The sequence below is a fragment of the Dermacentor silvarum genome, chromosome 11 (assembly GCF_013339745.2).
Source record: "Dermacentor silvarum isolate Dsil-2018 chromosome 11, BIME_Dsil_1.4, whole genome shotgun sequence".
Classification (NCBI taxonomy): Eukaryota; Metazoa; Arthropoda; class Arachnida; order Ixodida; family Ixodidae; genus Dermacentor; species Dermacentor silvarum.
The window spans coordinates 94,076,182-94,095,902 of NC_051164.1; the positions used below are offsets into that span (position 1 = coordinate 94,076,182).

Consider the following 19,721-nt stretch of genomic DNA (forward strand, 5'->3'; position numbering starts at 1 on the left):
ATCCGTCAGAAAAACAGTAAAGTAGGACTTAACCACAACCTACAGACATGGTGGCGTCAGATTGTAATTTTAATGTACGAGAAAACATAATTCTGTTATGAGGAAACTCAAACACAAACCCTTTTTCCAGCATTTCTACCAGACCTACAGCTGCGCGCTCAGGTAGTTGCAAAAATGATATCCAGATGGCGCTCGCATCCTCGGCAGGTCAAATTGGGATTTTGCCTGCCTAATGCATTTCGGACACGCGCACGCGTCGGGGAAATAGCAAACAATTAACAAAATAATTTAAAAGGTGCTGGGGCCTTCACATTTTAATATAACACAACTCATATTTCCCCAGGAAAAACGTCTTCCCAGCAATGCATTTTTGTTTAAAAGTGAAGCCGACTTTAAGGGGATCGGTGTAAGCTTTGTCTTTGTAAGCTGGCTTTCCCACGTTCTGGGTTGCAGTGCAAAAGCCAACTTACCCATTCGAGCCTGATAACGCTATCGCGTTCCACTCTTAAAGGCGAAGCTTAAGGGTCCTCCAATTTTTACTCGCATACCATGTGTTTTGGGGCATTATGGCCTAAGCTGCCACAGTGCCATTGAGCCTCTACTACTACTACTATTGGCATCAAAAGACAGTTGTGTCACACTACAATATCAGGCAACGGATCTTTTAGCAGAACTAGTTTGGCACCTATGAATGCAGTAAATGTTGCCCTATATTACCTGTGTTTCAGTTGCATAGCCAGGGAGTGGCACACCGGGCATGTGCCTGCTTTTCATTATATAGATATAGATATTCCGTTACACAAAAGGTCTGTCTGCAATTAATTAATTGGGTTTTACATCCCAGAGCCACAATCTGGCTATGAGAAATACCATACCAGAGACAGACAGACAATGAACTTTAGGTCCTGAGGAGCGACTCCGAGACCCCCTTACGGGGAAGGAGCCACCGCGGGCCGCTCCCACGTCGGGACGGGCAGGCCGTAGCTCCAGATTAATTTTGCTTACCTGCGATTCTTTAGTATGCACTAAAATCTCAGTAGTAGATATGATGTTTTTGTATTCTGTAACATTTAATTCCAGTGAGCTAGTGGGTCAATTACTCTGAGCCTGATCCTGAGAAATGCTTCAATGTTCTGTGGATTTAGACCTTTTTCCTTTAAGTTAGGCAAGTTGCTTTTGTTAATTACGAAGTTGTATTTCATTTTGTCTTTGTTCCACAGATGTGACACCAGACTTGTACAGGAGCTCCTGTATTCCACACCTTACTATAAAGGTAAACAGTTGTGTGGTTTTTTTTTACTTTTTTCTTTTACCAGTATTCATTACCTCGTGCTTGGTAGTGTTAATCTTTGATGGTCAGTGAACGATTGCATATCTACAGAGAAGTCCCTACATATCTTTCTTTGGTGTAACTTGTTATGCCTTAATGCGATTGTTACAAGAAGGATCAAGAGATGGCATCACCATCCCATACGTACAGTGCGACATGCCGGCCACGCGCTCCTTGTGAATCCTGTGCTCACTGTCGCGTAACTCTCCTCCTCTGTGAACTTGAAGCAGACGAAGTATCAAATTGCATCTAGTCTCCTCCTGCTCCTCTCGTGCTCGTCAGCCGCCCCTTCTGAGCACATTCTACTCTCTGTAGCTCCATGTAACCACAACTATTCCTATGTACCCCATGCTTATCAACCCAGTTAACCCCCGTTAATAAAAGTCCAGTGTACTATTATCCACTATACAAGACCTAACGAAACAACGATGAGATACAAATTTGTACCTATACTCGGTTACAACCTAAAAAATCAGTAAAAGCTCCACCAACAGCACCACCCTCACTCTGCCCACATTAATGTCATCACTCCGCCTTCGATAACACCCTCAGCATATCCTTTGTCCACAGTAATGCTCTCAGAACAAGCTCCAGCCACAATACTATACCCTTGTTGAAAAAGTATGTTGACTCGGATTAGAAACGGTGCCAAAAAGCCGAGTGGGTCGTACATTTGTGCTGAAGTCTGCAAAATGAATTGTTTTGTGGGCTCCTCTTCCTTCAACTACTACAATACTAGTTGTACATTCACGCTTAGAGTGTCTTCTTTAGTGTCACACGTGAGGCCCCATATTTTTGTCTTATGAGGCGTACTGGACTCTTCTTTCTTCTCAATGTAGCCCCGCATTTCAGCACTGCTGGTTGCCCACTCTTGCAGTTTCATGCCTGCGCCAGCAAATATGTGTGTAGCATCGTCATACAGCTGGCGAGCGGCCTTGTTGTTCTCAACTCCAGTCAGCATGTCATCTACATAAAAGCATTTAGATTACTTTAGTACAGTAGTCTTATAAGGCTCACAGCCGTGCTGGAAATGGTATCGTAGAGTCGTGCTGAGTAGAAACGGACTCAATGTAGTACCAACAGGAACACGAGTCGTTCGATACTCTTTCACTCAAATTAGATCTACTCCCGTCGACATATTTTCAAACCACAGGAATCCCAGCAAATCCCTGTCGACGCACATGATTAATATCTGCAGAAACGCCTTCTGAACGTCTGCAGTGATCCCAATCTTATACGTGCGAAAAGATAACATTTGCAACAGGTCATTGTGTCGTTGATACAACAGGCTCACCAAATGCAAAGGTGAGAGCCTTTTCGGAAGAAAGAGCAGGCTTCGTCGTCGGGGGCGGACAAGCCTTGAGACCGTGACACAATGCATCACCTCCTCCTCAGATATTCTTTTTTTCTATCTCGTGCCTATGCACCGCATTTCGCATGGCATGCGTGCTCCTGCGAACATCTTTTTGTTGGCATCCATGTGCCACCCAGTGTAGCAGACGACGCTACCACAATACTTGAAACAGGCATTTCAACAACCCTCACTCTGCCTACAATACCACCCTCAGTAGAAGTTCCGCCTACAACACTGCTATCACTCTGTCTATAATACCACCTTCTGTACATGCTTCGGCCACAATACCACCCTTGTCTCATTTCTTAATTACCACCCTCATTTAAGCTCCATCCAAAATCTGGCCTCAGTGCCCACAGTGCAAAAAATAATTGCTCCCAAGAAATTCAGACTTTGAAAGTTCACCTCCACCATATGTCACAAAAACGAGTGAACGTAATTGGCTGGCACATCTGTACAGATTGTCTTTGAGTTGGACAGGCAGTATATATTTTCCACTGCATTCTTATGTTGTCCCTGACTACAGAAAGATTAATGCTGGCAGATTCTCTCGCAGAAAAAATATTGCTTGTCTTTATACTTCAACTTCGAGACTTTAGCTCCAGTGCAGTGTGACTAAATGAAGTAGAAGTAATGATGGTGTAAAGTAATCAAGAAAGCTGTATCACTTTCACTGCACAGTGTATGCTTGTGGATGCCATTTGAGACCACTGTAGAGTGAGATATTTTCATTAACTAAATGTTCAATTAATAGCAAATTTCGAATGCACTGTTTAACTGAAACAGACAATTCAAACCAATTTCTCAGGGCACCGTAAAAATAGAATTTACAGAAGTTTTCTGTAGTCTGCAGTTCTGCACTGTCACATATGGACATATCCACCATACACCAGTGTCATAGAGCTGGGGCCGGTCAGATTACTGACTGGTGAAGCATAATCGAAAGTTGTGCAGGCTGGTAAAAAGCATGATGTAATGGCACATAAATATGTGGTGACTCATTTTTAGTCACTATGGCCAGGTATTACGTAGTATTTAAGTTATAGCAAAAGTATACCTAAAGCTCACCTCAGAGAAGCATAGAATTTCTCGTGTACAATACATGGTTAAAATCATTAAAGGGAACTTAAACAGTGGCAAATCTGAGGTGTATTTTCGGTAGGTCATGCTACTAGGGATTGACACAGCCTTTTATTAGTCCAGATAAGCAGCCCAGATAAGCATCTTTCATTTCTGCAAATGATAACAGAGAGGAATGATTTGATCCGCATGCAGTCAAAACGGTTGGTATAGACACACGTGTATAGATCTTTTTCCCGTGATTGTTTTTGACCGGCTAACAAATGTTAAAAGCTATTGATCAGTGCAAGACGTGCCTTGCTGAATCATAACTTTCTCGAATGTTGTCGCCGATTCTACCTGTTGTCTATGTTGTTGCCAAACCTTGTGTAATCAGATTGCGTGCACAGCACGAATAGTGTTGTACATTCAGTAACACACACAAGCACCAGCGAATTACACTGGAATGTACAACAAGTCATGTATAAATAAACAATGTGTCTGAACTGTAGATCAGGTTTCGATGATTGACGACTGTCCTTGCCGCTTTCACTGTGCTTTGTCTTTCAGTACGTTTTGTACCTGTCTTTCTGCGCACAAGTTTGCCCAATCAAGCATTAAGTTCATTACTCCCAGTTTTGCTAGTGTCTGGTTCTTTACCATCACTACAATGTGACAATGTAGATAACATTTCAGATATTGACTGAAAGCCGATTGGCCTTTTGTATGCATTCCCCCCCAATACTACAACTCTGTATACAAGACTGTTCTCACGTACCATACTTTTATCATTTGTTACCCACTCTGTGGTGACATCTGCAAGGCATCAGCAGTGTTGCAAACTAAATTAACATGGGACAGTGGGCATTCGTTTGGCCTCTTCGACATTAATTGTACGGTGCGTTCTCTGCCATTGCATTATCATAAGTAAAAATTGATTGCAGAAACTTTTTTTTATTTTTTAATTTGCATGCAGAAGGAGGAACCTACCTCATCACCAGAAGCATCACCAAATAGGTCCTCAGCCTTTGAAGCATGTGATTATTCAGCAACTGCAGTCTGCCGAACACTGAAGAAAAGCGCATCAACCTCATCAGGTGCACTTCTGCATGATGAAATACGTGCAGAGTTAATTTTCTGCTTTCAATTTCATTTTGTTTCGTGAATGTACTGTTGTGCTCAGTATGACCTACTGCACGATAGCACGTGCTGAATCACTTATGCACTGTAGGTCATATTAAATGCAAGAGTGCTTTGACAGGCATTGGCCCAGTACAAAAGAATAGCGATACACATGACAAACACCCTGCTACAAAGTGGACAGCAGCATGGTCAATAGTCGTCTCTCTGTCTCTATATTGTTACAATGTGGAAGTCATATAAAAAGATGTATTTATAAGGATGTATATAAAGATGTATTATATAAAGTCGTCTTCTGACTTTGCCGCCACTCTTGGTTGCACGGTAACATAACCCCCACCAGTAAAGGCGTCGTCTTGGCACTAACTATAAGGGAGGTGAACTCGCGGCAAAATAAGGCTTCAGCCGAGACACATGCACAACATCAGTGGGGACAGGCGAGTCCAGCGGAGCGATCTGGTAGTTAACATCGCCAAGCTCATGCAATATCGTGTAGAGCCTTGTGTAGCGCGGCATCAGCTTTTCAGACAAGCTAATGCAGCGACATGGTGTCCACAAGAGGACAACGGAGCCAGGAGGAAATCGAACGTCCCGATGTCGGCTGTCGTACCGGATCTTTTGTGCAGCTTGAGACTCAGTGACCCAGGAGCCGGCAATCTGGCGCACTGAGTGAGCCCGGGCAAAGACGTCTTGAACATATTCAGTGGGAGTGTTCGTCGAGGAAGGAAGCAATGGTGCCAAAGGGCAGAGTATGGTGCCGGCCAAACAGAAGGTAAAATGATGAAAAGCCAGCGGTCTCGTGTCGGGGCGAATTATAGGCGAAGGTCACGAATAGTAACGTGCTGTCCCAATCACTGTGGTCATCAGAAACATACATAGCATTTTTGTCAACGTGCGATTGACCTGCTCTGTGAATTCATTTGTCTGCGGGTGGTAGGCAGTGGAAAGCTTGTGCTCGTCAGAAAAGGAGCGAAGGAGGTATTCAGCAACTCGGGAGAAGAAGGTGCAGCAGCAACAGTGAGGAGCTGCTGGGGTGCGCTATGATGGAGACTGACGTCATGTAAAAGGAAATCCGCCACCTCAGTTGCACAGCTTGTGGGCAAAGCACGCATGATTGCGTACCAGGTCGTGTAATCAGTCGCGACAACAACCCACTTAGGGCCAGATTTCGACGTCGGAAAAGGGCCTCTAAGATCGAGACCGACGCGGAAGAATAGTTCAGAGGGCACATCGATGGAGTGAAGGCGTCCGGCGGGCAGCACAGCAGGTTTTTTGCGGCGCCAGCGCACAAGTTGCAACGTAGCAGCGCACAGGGCGGTACAGGCCTGGCCAGTAGAAGCGGCGCCATACACAATCGTAAGTACGAGAAATGCCGAGGGGGCCTGCAGTAGGTGCGTCATGCAACTGCTCAAGAACATATGCCTGGAGATGGCGCGGGACGAGTAAAAATGTTGGTTCTTCAGGGCGTTAGCTGCAATAATAGAGAATGTCATCGCGGAGCACGAACATGTGCAGCGTGGGCTCCGAACGTGCAGAATTGAAACGATCAATGGGAACATGTAAGCAGTCATCACGCCATTGTTCAGCGGGAATGTCACACAGATCACAAATGGCTAGTACGCAAGCATCGTTGTCATGCGCATCATATTCAGGGTTGTCGACAGGATAACAGGAGAGGCAATTGGCATCCTGTTCAAGCGGCCTGACTTATGTAAAACAGCAAATGAATATTCTTGGAGCCGTAGCGCCCATCTACCCAATCGTCCAGTGAGGTCTTTGAGTGACGAGAGCCAGCACAAGGCGTGGTGATCGGTAACCACATAAAATGTGCGGCCGTACAAGCAGAGGCGGAATTTGGCTACTGCTCAAACTAACGCCAGGCACTCCCGTTCAGTAATTGAAATATTTCTCTCGGCGGGTGATAGGAGGTGGCTGGCATATGCAATCACGCACTCTACGTTAAGTTGCCTTTGAACGAGTACAGCCCCAATTCCATGGCCGCTGGCATCCATGTGAAGTTCAGTGGGAGCCTGATGGATCATAATGAGCCAGTAATGGGGGAGCCGTTAGCAAGCGTACAAGGGCAAAGAAGGCTTTGGTCTGAGCAAGGCTCCATGTGAAAGCAACGTCCTTCTTACGTAAGTCGGTAAGTGGGCGAGCAGTGTCGGCGAAATTCATGATGAAATGACAGAAGGACGAGCATGGTCCAACAAAGCTTCTTACGTCTGCAGTGGAAGACAGAACAGGAAATTTCTGGACAGCATGAATCTTGTCTAGGTCGGGTTGAACGCCAGCAGCACTGACGAGATGGCCAAGAACAGTAATTTAACGACGTCCAAAGTGGCACTTATGAGTTCAATTGCAGGCCGGCACATCGGAAAACAGCAAGAATGGCCAATAGACACGTTAGATGGCACACGAAAGTTGGTGAAAAGACTATCACATTCTCTAGATAACACAGAAATGTGGACCATTTATAGCCACGAAGTAAGGAGTCCATCATTCTTTCAAAAGGTTGCCGGGGCACTACAAAGGCCGAACGGCATAACCTTGAATTGGTAGAGGCCGTCAGGTGTGATCAAGGCAGTTTTCTCACGGTCCATGTCATCTACCAAGATTTGCCAATAGCCTGATCGAAGGTCTATGGATGAAAAGTACTTGGCTTTGTGCAAGCAGTCCAAAGCGTCATCAATACTTGGCAAGGGGTAGACATCCTTGCGCGTGATCTTGTTGAGGTGCCGGTAATCGACACAAAAGCGCCAACTGCCATCCTTCTTCCCGACAAGGACAACAGGGGAAGCCCACGGACTGCAAGATGGCTCGATAACGCCTTTAGTCAACATCTTATCGACTTCTCGTATCACTTGTCGTTCAGCATGTGAAACACCATATGGCCAGCAGCGTATCAGATTGGCGTCTCCGGTGTAAATACAGTGGGTGACCACCAATGTCTGGGCTAAAGGGCGGCCGTCAAGGTTGAAAATGTTGCTGCTGTAAGTGTCCGAGAGACGGCGGAGGTCAGCAGCTTGTGCAGGAAGAAGTTCAGGTGCAAGCATTTTGCTAAAATCGTCTGTGAAAATCTTGTAGTTGAATTAGGGGGTTCTTGTAGAGGGCGATGGAATTTCGGCATCAAAAGCCATTATCTCGCTATCATTGATAGGCAAGATGTCGCCCAAAGACATGCCTCTGGAAACAATTTGATGCGAGCAGTTAAAATTAAAGAGAGGGAGTGAAGCCCGATTGCCTGTGATAGTGAGAATGGTATCGGGAATGGCCAAATTTTTTTCTAGCAGTATGTCAGCGGTGGGACATAGCACATAGACACCATCAGGAACAGATGGAAACGACATTACAGTGGCGTACGTAGTGGCTTGAGGTGACAGGCGGATGTCCTCGCCAGAGCATAACCATGGTGGTGTGACTGGTGCACTATAACAGCCGTGGGGTAGCTCAAGCTGAATGACACTAGACGCGCAGTCAGAGAGGGCTGAATGGGACGATAAAAAGTCTAAGCCGAGTATAACGTCATAGGGGCATTGTTCCAAAATGGCAAACAATACAGTGGTTAGGCACCCCGTGATGCCAATGCAAGCAGTGCACATACCAATCACGGTAGGCGTTCCTCCGTCAGCAACGCGGAGGGTGCGTAATGCAGCGGGTGTGAGAACTTTGTTCAGGCGTCGGCACAATCAGGCACTCATCACGGATATGTGGGCGCCAGTGTCAATGAGTGCTGGGACACTGACGCCACTGACTACAACGTCCATCAAGTTCTGTTTGGTCGGCAAAGTGACCAGAGGGTTTTGCGGTCGAGTCGTCAATGCAGCATCGCCTCCGGGAGCTGCATCGCTTAGTTTTCCAGAGTCCGGCATCGGGGCTGCATTGGGGGACGGTGGACGACGTGCCTGTAGTGATAGGGACAATGGTTGACGAGCTGGTAGCAAACGGGACTGGTGACGTCGGAATGACGACGAGGGACTGTTCCAAGGGGCACGAGCCTCATTGTTTGGCTGTTGCGGTTCAAATTGCAGCTGGTAACGACGCTGGCTCTGTTAAGGGCGATAATAACTGGGGAATGGTGGTCGTCGAGGGGAGGAGACAGTGCGGTTATTACAATGGCGAGCAACGTGAGCGATATGTGGCAGGCAAAACATACTGGCCAATCGTCCGCGGTTCGCCACTCGGCTGGATTTCGGTAGCGTGCAGGATACCGCTGACAAGTGGATGAACAAGGAGCATTGGGACAGCTGTGGAGTGGCAACGGCACATACAGAATGAACTCCAAGATTACCCAGTTCTTCATGGATTATTGCCTGCACAAATGGCACTGTAGGCAAGTTGTTTGGCTCACTGGGACGGGAAAAAAGGGCTGCAGGAGTCATGGCTTCAAGGTACAGGATTGAGAGGTGTGAAAGGTACTGGGATCGATACCCGGCACCTCCACCAATTTGTTACGATGTGGAAGTCACCATATAAAGATGTATTTACAATATTTACAAGAGAGACAACGATACATAAACAAGATGGCTGTCGAGACCGATTCCACCTCTACATGTCAAATCGTCTTCTTCTGACTGGCGCTTTCTTGGTTGCGCCGTAACAATATATACATGGCAGATATCCGTGTATGTTCGAGTTTTGCGTGTTTGCATAGTTTATATAGCATTCTTACTTCAAAAATATTTCACCTTTCCGCGTCTTTCTTTCTGACACATCACGGTCTTTGTGTTGTCCCTCACAATACTGTGCTGACTGACTATATCCCCTTCAGGTGCGAATTAATTCTGTCCATTGAAAATTTAGTTTCACCACATTTCTCGCATCTTCAGAATCAGGAAAAACATGCAGTTGCAGAACGAGTTGACAATTCTCAATTCTTCAGTGAGTTTTGTCAAGCTTACAAAATGTGGACTTCAGTGCAAGAACTCTCTACAGGAATGTTATACATTAAGAACATAAAATGTTTTGTTTTGTCAAACATACTTCGAAATCACCTAACCAGCTACTTGAAATATATGCCTAATGTAAAACATTTCAAAAATAATGAAAGCAAACCCAATACATGACAAATTAGCACCGAAAGTAAACACCCAGTCACTGACCGTCCAACTCATTTTACTAAAACACTTTACACATATTATTCAAACTTTCAGCACAGGTCCAATCAGAATTGTTTCAAGATGCACGTGACACACTTGACAAATTATTGTTTTCATCAGTGTTGTTGCTTTTGGTGTACTTTTCTAGCGTTCACAAATGTGCACTCAGCGTCTGAAAGGGATATAGTATTGAAAAGAGCCTGGCAGATTTCACAGTGCATTTGCATACTATCTTTGCATTTCTACATAAGCTTATTGGTGACATATCAGCTTACCTATAATAGCCTCGCACCAACGTTGCCATCAATATTGCAGCTTCTGCTCCAAACAATGTCGGCACCGGCAGCCATGACCACACGGAGTCTGAGTCTGAAGATGTGCATGGTGGCGTGCCACTTCAGGTGTGCCTTGAAGTTGGCGAGGTAGGTTGCATTCTTCTGTGTCCTTGAAATAAATGCTGGAAGGAGACCATGCATTGCATAGTGCATTCAGTGCATTGCATTCCAGCATGGAATACTAGCGCATGACAAGCAAGATTGTAAATAAGAACATAAAGAAAATGGCACGAGAACCATGAACAGAGATACGGTGCTGATGTGTCCATTGGGCTTGTGTGTCCGCATTTCGTTTGTACCACACTAGTATTCCAAGATCATACACCAACAGGCCTGCTTCACCACACTTTGGACTACTTTGGCCATCTCTGTCAGTAAGCGCTCACATAGGTCGGCAGGATAAGCCGACAGTCACTCGTACTCACTCAGCAGTATTGTTGCAGGCCACGTACTCGCTCACACTAATGCACACTCACACTCGTTGGCACGTGTTCACTCACCTTTCTATTCGCGACCACTCATAATCACTAATGCTCCCTCGGTTTTGTAGTCACGTCCACTCACACTCGCCGACAGTCACTCATGTTCATACTCATGTCCATTAATCTTGCCGCAGCACTAACTCCTGTTCATACTCACGTCTCGACTCAAACTCACAGGCGCTTCCTCCCGATTATGTGCTCCCGTCGACTCACACCCTTCATCACTCACTCACGCTCAGTCACACCCATGTGAAATGAGGGTGAAGCGAGTACGAGTCAGTGTACTCATTAGTGAGTATGCTAACATATGAGCACTCAACAATGCTCACAGGGACAAGGTGCGCACATGTCCTATGCCATAAGAAGAATCAAATTATGGCATTTAGAGAGAGAGAAGCTCTTTAATGGAAACATATGGGATATGAGCGATGTGGAAGTTGGGACGGGGGCTTCGTATTGACCATTTTCGCGGAGCAGTTTGTTCTCGGGAAACGAGATGGTGCTTTCGGCGGCGCGCCACTCGTTGCCTCAACGAAAGTGCACGAATACGAAACCATTACCGCTTCTGCCCTGTTTCTGCGCGATCAGCTGTCGGAAATGCAACTGGGTTTTCGCTCACGCACTGTGCTCCATTCATGCTGCAAAATGTGGAGCGGTGGTTTGAAGACGTGTGCAGTAGTTGGCTGCAAAAATAGTGACTGGCATAATAAGGAAAGGAAAGAATATGTGTAACCAAGTTCACGAACCATTGCTACATACGGACAGCCTGTGTTGACAGCCCTTCTCAATGCACAACTTTTCTCGTGGATAAAAAAATTTCACTTATTCGCCAGCATTGTATCGATAACCTATCGTCAAAAGTAATGACAAAGGGAGTAGCGCCGCTTCCTGGCATAGTAAGTTTCACGCACATTATCTACACCCATCTACCTCAACTCACACGCAAAGTTATGCACACTCTATTGCCTACGTATTAAAAATATGTGAATAGGCGCACACTTCAATCAATGCTCCAAAGCATGGGTGACAGTGACTACACCGACAGCACCACGATTGGAAAAATCCCAAGTTCCAACTGGTTACGACTGAGTCAAAGTGAAACCAATTGAGTCCAACTGGACTTGGTTCCAACCAAGTGGGAAATCCTTACCTCCAATTGGTTACGATTGAGTCAGGGATGCAACCAGTTGAGTCCAATTGGACTTGCCAGTTTGAACCAGCTAGGCCCACCTTACATTCCCAACTACTAAGTCTAATTGGACTGCCAATTAATAGGAATAAACTAGAACGTAACCAACTGGGAAATCACATTTCCAGCGTATGAACCCATTCAGTGTAACTGGAATGAGTTATAGCTATATATGCATGCAGTACTAAAGCTATAGCAAGCCTGTTTATGACAGCTGGAATCCTATTTAGGTTTGCTTTGTGGGGTATACAGGGCAATTCAGCTAACTTGGGCCAAACTTTAAAAATATGCAAATGGTACGTAGCTGGTCAGAACCAAGTTGTTTGCCGTCGCTTGGAGACACTCAGGTTGTTTTTTCATTCTTCCTAATTAGATAATTAGTCTTATTTAATTAATCAACGTCTCAAAAATTATAATTACACGAAAGGTGTCAATGAGAACATTGTAGAGCAACATGAAAAACTACCGATACAGCTTTCTGTTGCTCAATATGTGCTACATAAAAGTGTTTTTTTTTTTTTTTTTTTTTGAGCGTCAAAGAAGCCCGCGAATACACGCGAAGTGCCTCGAGCAGCCAGTAACAGTGGCAATTTTGCGTGTATTCGCGGGCTTCTTTGACACTCGAAAAAACACTTTTATGTAGCACATATTGAGCAACAGAAAGCTGCATCAGGTAGTTTCTCATGTTGCTCTACAATGTTCTCACTGACACCTTTCGTCTAATTATAATATTTGAGAAGTTGATTAATTAATTATGACTAATTATCTAATTAGGCAGAATGAAAAAAATAATCTGAGTATCTCCAAGCAACGGCAAATAACATTATCTTGGTTCTGACCAGCTACGTCCCATTTGCATATTTTTAAAGTTTGGCCCAAGTTAACTGAATTGTCCATTGGTACCAATTAGGTACAATTGGTCACTCCAGCAAAAACCAATTGTACACGTTCCAGCTGGTCCAATTGGTCCAATTATATGTACTAACTTACGATTGGAATTCTTCCCATTGGTACCAATTGGAAATTTCCCAATTGAAGTCGATTGCTTTTTTTGACAGGGTAGCGATAATACATCTTTGCTACAAGCTATTACAAAGTACAGAACAGCTACATTCTAAGCCTTGTGTGCAGAAAGAACACATCTTATTGCAACCGAGTACACCCACGAGCAATTAGGCAGAAAATAATCGGATAGTGACCACACTGGCCAACTTCACTGAGTCAGAAACGTGACAAGCCGCTGCTTCAAAGTATTTGTGAAATAAAGAATGAAGAGCAAAACACACTGATCCTGATTCAATTCATAAGCGGAAAGTTTGGATAGCTTGGAATACATTTTCAGCCTTGTTTTTAGAACAAGCCCATATACGCTGCTCGCGCCATTTAGACAAAGTTTAATGAGCTCCGAAACCACTTTTACATGTCCTCTGAAGCTGTGGCCAAAGATTCCTGTCATCCACCCAATCGGCGTCTACGATATCTCCCGAAACTGAGGTTTCCTAAGCCGCACTGGGCGTCATGTACATCCATTGTAAACACAGAGGCAACGGAAGCAGCTGAGGCAAGCAATGGACACATTACCACGTGATGAAACATGGCAGCGCCCATGGGATCGCCACGAAAAGGGTCAATAATTTTGACCACATGGCGTTCTTTAACCCTTTAGCTGACAGTTCAACAATATTTTTGACCTACTTATCGCACATAGTTCTTGGAGAAAGATTTTCAAATTTCATTTGGAATGTATTTGTGCAATATGAAGAAAAAATTAAGCAACAAAAAAATTCTGGGTCAAGTCCTTGATGTCTTGTTAGTTAAAGGGTTAATGTGCACTTAAATCTAAGTACGTGAGCATTTTTGCATTCCATCCCTCACGAGAATGCGGCTACTGTAACCAAGAATCGAACCCACGACCTCATGCTCGAGCAGCAGAATGCTCCACTAAGCCACCGCGGCAGGTACACGTCCACTCTTGTCTCTGTCTGCATCATTCATGCACTCAGAGATTCAATACCAATTTGCCCAGAGGTTGTGCTCTTGAATTATGTACCATCCAGCCATCTGAGTAAACCACAGTACTGCCCCTTGACTGAAGAAGACACTACGCTTCAGTAATGCTTCTCAACAATTTTCACGAGGAGTGGCTCAGGAGACATGCTTTCACTACAATGCATTTGAGCAGGTGCCGAAAGTACCCAACTCACAAATTTTTCACACAGAAATTTTTGTGGGGTGTCAGTGAAATGCAGTGGCCACGCCCCTCAGTGTTTTACAATCCTCATTGTTTCCCTTCATGATTCAAACATGGGAACTCATTGCCCCAACATAATTGTTACCGATGGTAGCCCCAGGCACCAACAGTCATAAGCGTTGAAAAAATAAAGTTTATTCCTATCCTATCCTACCCCTTAATTTGCACAGCCATTGTTGTGCATCTCACCGTTTGCATCTCTAAATGTAATCAAGTTCTTGTTATTTCATTAGGATGGTTGCCAGTGCTTGTGTAGTGTTTACTTACTCCCTATTTGTTACCTGCAAATATTGCAGCATTGCCATCACTGTCTATTTTTTCAGTGTGTCGTTTATTCCATAATTACTTTATTAAACCAAAGCTTTCTTTCCCTTCCTGCTAGGGTTTTAGCATATCTGCTCGGTCGATTTCTCACCAAGTAATATAGTCAATCCCAGAGATGGTGTAATGTAAACAAGACCGATTTCGGAGACTTACTGGGTCGCACGGGTCGCGGAGTGGAGGTCTCCACGTCTTGCCACGCAGGCACAGGATCACTATCCTGCAAAATGCAACATAGAAGAGCTTGCATGCACATTTCATAAACCTGTCAAGTTTCCTGACGCCATTCAGAGGCCTGGGCCTTTTTGCATTACTATATGTACATTTGTGTTAATCCTTTTTGTACATTTTGTAATACACCTCCCCTACAATAAATAAATAAACCAATAAGCAACACACGTGATCTAGAATGCTCATCAATGGTTCCTACAGTGTGGAGTTGCCTAGAGATGCACCATCACTCCTGTGCATTCAAGGTTATGCCAAGTGCGCCCAACGACAAAATCTTAAATCGGTAATTTCCATGGGGTGTCAGTGAAACACAGCAACCACTTCAGTCAAGGAGTGGCGCTGCTATCCATATTGTGTAAAGCAGCTAGGAATGTTTTTATTAAACGCAAGGGTCAGTGTGCTAACATTTAAACTTCTTAGACTGCAGGACCCTGGGCCAACAATCAAGCAAGCTCGAGCAGCAATATGCTTGGTAAGAAGTTTTCCACTCGCTCGCAGAAGTAGAGAATGGATGATACCTTATATGACCTTGATATACAGATTGGCTGCTTAGACCACTGCTTCCAGCAGTATACTCTAAAAAATCTGAGCACTTTTTGGGGTGTGTCTTATCCTCAAGCAATAATCACCTGTGTTGCTGGCATTTCCTTCCTTGAAAACTCAGCGGTCGCTACTTTCCTGTCAAGAATGCTATCTTACGTTGACGGACATGCCATTCGTGACCTGGAAGTACTGTGCGTGCAGAGCTAAAGGAAAGAAAGGCATGCAAGATAGGCAATGATTATTGTTTGGGGACAAGGCAAGCTGCAAAAGGTGCAAAATTTTCAGAGTTTATACCTCTAATTTTGCCTCTTCCATTTATAAAGTAAAACCTTGGGTGGCCCCATATACACCGACATCTCGGCAGCAGACAGTGATACAATCGCACACATTTTCCTATACAAAGTAACAGCATCAGTGAAATCACAGTGACGCGATTACTGTTTGTCACTTGTCCTTCCTCGTGCCGGAACGCCCTTGAGGTTATGTAGGTATTGAGTAAATCTGTGTTGGGTGGGCAGACACATTTTTAGAGAATCACAAAACAGCCCATCATAAGTTTGATAGCCGCAACAAAACACAGAAGTTCTAGATCTTATATTGATTGCTTGTTCTCCAAACAACGAAACACTGAGATACATATATGATATTCTGGAAACTCAGATATTCTGCCATGTTGCTGAATTCTTCCACATTTCTATTTTAAGCCACTCAGACTAGGACTAGCTGCCCTTTGAGCCAACCATAGCTGACAAGATAGCCCATTCGACAATGTGGCAAAATTTCTTGGCATCCAGAATATGATGATGATGAGAATATTATGATGAATGAGAATGTGATGATGATTACCCTCACTAGTTTGTGAAAACTGCATATGCATAAGTTTGTAGCAATTGCAAGTCTGGCAAAAGCTAGCGAGTTATTTTGCGTATTCATAGACAGTTACTTCATGTATTCGTAGAGTTATTTCATATATTAGTAGGCAGCGACTGCCTGACTGAGTATTTGGCTGCAAGCTGCAAGTAGAGACAAGAAAGGCCACATGTGGTTCATAAGCTGCAATGCGGCCATTTATGGTGTAAATAAATAGAAATGAATAATTCCATGTAAATAAATGAAAACCTTAAAACTGCAGTGGACAAAAACAACAATGGCGGCAGTGGCAACGGGATGGCCACAAAGAGCCAATCTTCGCTGTCGACAGCAGTCAAGAGCGGCCGACGCATGCCGCTGCAGTGCCCGCTGTGTCCGTACACGACCCACAATGCGACCACCATGCGCGAGCATTTGCCGGTGCACACGGGTGAGCGACCGTTTCGCTGTCCGACGTGTGGCAAGCGCTTCTCCCGCAAGAAGTACTTCCGGGTACACCTGCGCCTACATGACAAGGTAAGTGCAAGCATGCCTGCGATCTCTAGGCACGCTAGGCTAAAACAAAAACGGAGTTGTCTAACCAATGTCGTAACCAATTCAAAGTTAGTGAAACTTTCGTCTAAGTGCCTTCACTATTTTTAGGGTACCTGATTAAGTTGTAACTTTCAGAAGCATGTCACAAGCATTATGCATCAAAAAACAGTGCAAGTCATGGGAGAAAGCTTTTTCAGAAAACAATGAAAAAAAAAAAAAACGTTCGAAACACAATTATAGGCTCATTCTCAGAACCAGACATCTCACCAACTTATGGATAGAATAACTTTGTAAATGCTGTAAAAAAAACTGTAGACTTTGAAAACAGGCTTTATATTCTCACTTAACTACACCGTTGACTGATATAAACACTATTGCATCGTAAAAAATCTATTGAAAGCCATCTGGGGTGGTGTTCCCAAACAGTCAATTTCAGGGGTATCACTTTTGCAAGATTTCGCGCGATTAGGCACTTCGGCAGAGTTGCAGGAACGTTGTCGCCCATAGACGCAGACGTGTCCGAGTCATGTGAATTCTCGCAAAAGTGATTATATCCCTGAAAGCGATGATTCGAGAATACTATCCCTAACCTGAGCCCACGTTCTGACACTGGCATACACTCAAACGCCTCATTCACTTGTTTCAGAAACGAGACAACGATGTCTTCGCCAGCAGTGACAACAACGGAAGCGGCATGCCAGGTGACTCGGCAACTTCAGCCTCGGCCAAAAGGTCTCACGAGTGCTGGATGTGCGGCGAGACCTTCGCGCAGCGCCAGTTCTTGCAAAGGCACGTGCGGGCAGTACATGCGCTCGACGGGATGAGTGGTGGTGGCTCTGAGGGCAGTAACAGCGGCAGCACAGGCGGCAACGTGTGCCCCGAGTGCAACAAGAGCTACAAGTACGCGGGGAACCTGCGGACGCACATGCGCATACACACGGGAGAACGCCCGTACATGTGCGACGTGTGTGGCCTCCGCTTCACCTGCTCGAGCTACCTGCAGGTGAGACATGGCAGCAGGAAGCAGATTACAGTTTAAGCTAGCTTATCATTGTCATCTCTGTCGGCCCCCAGGTCCCGTCAAGCTGTCTGCGACAGCTTTTTGCCTGGGGGACTCCCAACTTGTGTGTTGGAAATAAAGTGGATTCTGATTCTGATCATCATCATATGCCCACTACAGGATGAAGGCCTCTCCCGCGAATTTCTAATTATCCCTGCCTTGCGACATGCCAACTTTATCCTATGCCTGCAAATTTCCTAATTTCATCACACCACCTAATCTTCTGACGTTCCCAACAAGCCAAAATCAAAATTCAAAATCAAGCTGAATGCCTTACTAAACGACGTTACATGAAGTGCACCACTTTTGTTCATGTACCGAACCATTTGTGAAAATTTCAATTGCAGGTACCTTTTAACAGTGAACAAAATGTCCTCAAAACATCTTGCAGTTTATGTTCTTTGGACAATCAGCCATCCTTAACAAGCCCTGAAAGAAAAGTTTCAGGATGAACCAGCGAATGTCGTCCTAAGCACATTCTAAAGATTGTGACGACACTGGTATCGAGTGTTCTCTGTGCTGCTGGCACCCATTCTATAACTCCAACAGACCATTAGTTATCTGCACTGCACATTATATAGGCTGCCGAACGACACTTCTTCCTCTTAAGTTTTCATGTCTCTCAACATTTATGCCTATAATTTTTTGTTCTATTGCTCATTGTGTGAATGTGGGCATAAATTCGGCTGATGACAACGATGCTTACAAACACACACTGCAGCTTTCCTGTAACTTGTCATGCTCTATGGCTTGTCTACGGACAAGCCACAGAGTTTGACATTATGAAGATAAAGCAGGGCTAGCTTCAAATTTCACGCAGCCAGGAAATAGCCTGACAAACTCTACAAGCATGAACTTTCTTAAATGACAGGTTGTTCAAGGTTTCAAAAGTGTATACTTGGCTACAATTGTTCAAAGCTAGGAACTGCGAAACAAAATTGTCAACATAGTCATATGCTCTTTTTGCCTGCACTATGTGCCCTTGTTTGCAGACACGCAGCATGTTGTTATCCAGTTAGCTTTTACTTTAGCGGTGTCACTTTAGCTGTGTCAGAATGCCGTCTTTACTTTTCGTGCCCTGAACAATTCTTTAGTATTGTGAAAAGACTTTTAGGTGTGTGTGCTTTTTTAAAATGTACCTGTCTGTAAGCGGATGTTTTCACCATGCATATTGTTTGTCATTGCTTGGGCGGTCTTCTCAGGCAATCACTTTTGGGAATACGAGCACTTCTGCATCTAAAGGAAAACCTAATCCCTTGATTGGCTCTTGGTACCACATGGCATGACAGCAGGGGTGGTATTCTCGAGCAATCACTTTCGAGAATACCATAACTTTCACGAAATGGCTTGGCATCGGACTCGTCAAGTATACAGCCAACAGTGTGCCTAACAGTGTGCCAAGATAGGACACATTGAAGTACACGGCCAGTAGTGTTTTTGGCGCTGTGCGAAGACACTGAGCTTGACACAGTGCCAAGTTTCTGACTGCGTCAGTTCAGACTGCTTCTGGAAACTTTGCTATTCTGTGTATTGGATGCAAATACAGTGTCGAAGAGCAGAACCTGCAGTAATACAGCACATTTCAGCGTCGAGAGAAAACAAAAACGGTTGGCTTGACACAGAAAGTTATTCACCGAAAAACACTATTTAACGTTCATTAGAATAATTTATTAAACAAACAAATTTTCTGGTGGCAATAAAAACCGAAAGTACCCCGAATCATAGAGAAAATAAAACCAAAAACACTGAACCCTAGTTATAAACAAGGTTCTGCTGTATGTATATGTCTTATATGTATACAAATGTTTTCACCACTGTGTGCTTACTGTGAGTTACTGCTGCTGGTCATGCCATATGAGACCAAAAGCCAGTGGCACACCGACCGGAGGGGGGGGAGGGGAGTTTCTAACCCCCCCCCCCCCC

At 44.6% G+C, this 19,721-nt stretch overlaps 2 protein-coding genes across 2 annotated transcripts in view; both read left to right on the forward strand.

The window, feature by feature from the left end:
* Window positions 1-19,721, forward strand: part of LOC119433311 (alpha-crystallin B chain-like) — a 407,637-nt gene that overhangs the window by 242,661 nt on the left and 145,255 nt on the right.
* LOC119433504 (zinc finger protein 709) overlaps window positions 1-19,721 on the forward strand; it is a 37,666-nt gene that overhangs the window by 8,659 nt on the left and 9,286 nt on the right. Inside the window, exons 3-8 of the mRNA XM_037700742.2 lie at window positions 1,221-1,273; window positions 4,720-4,840; window positions 10,298-10,404; window positions 15,212-15,263; window positions 16,467-16,720; window positions 17,385-17,741. Coding sequence (XP_037556670.1) covers window positions 1,221-1,273; window positions 4,720-4,840; window positions 10,298-10,404; window positions 15,212-15,263; window positions 16,467-16,720; window positions 17,385-17,741 — 944 coding nt within the window. The remainder of the gene's footprint in view (window positions 1-1,220; window positions 1,274-4,719; window positions 4,841-10,297; window positions 10,405-15,211; window positions 15,264-16,466; window positions 16,721-17,384; window positions 17,742-19,721) is intronic.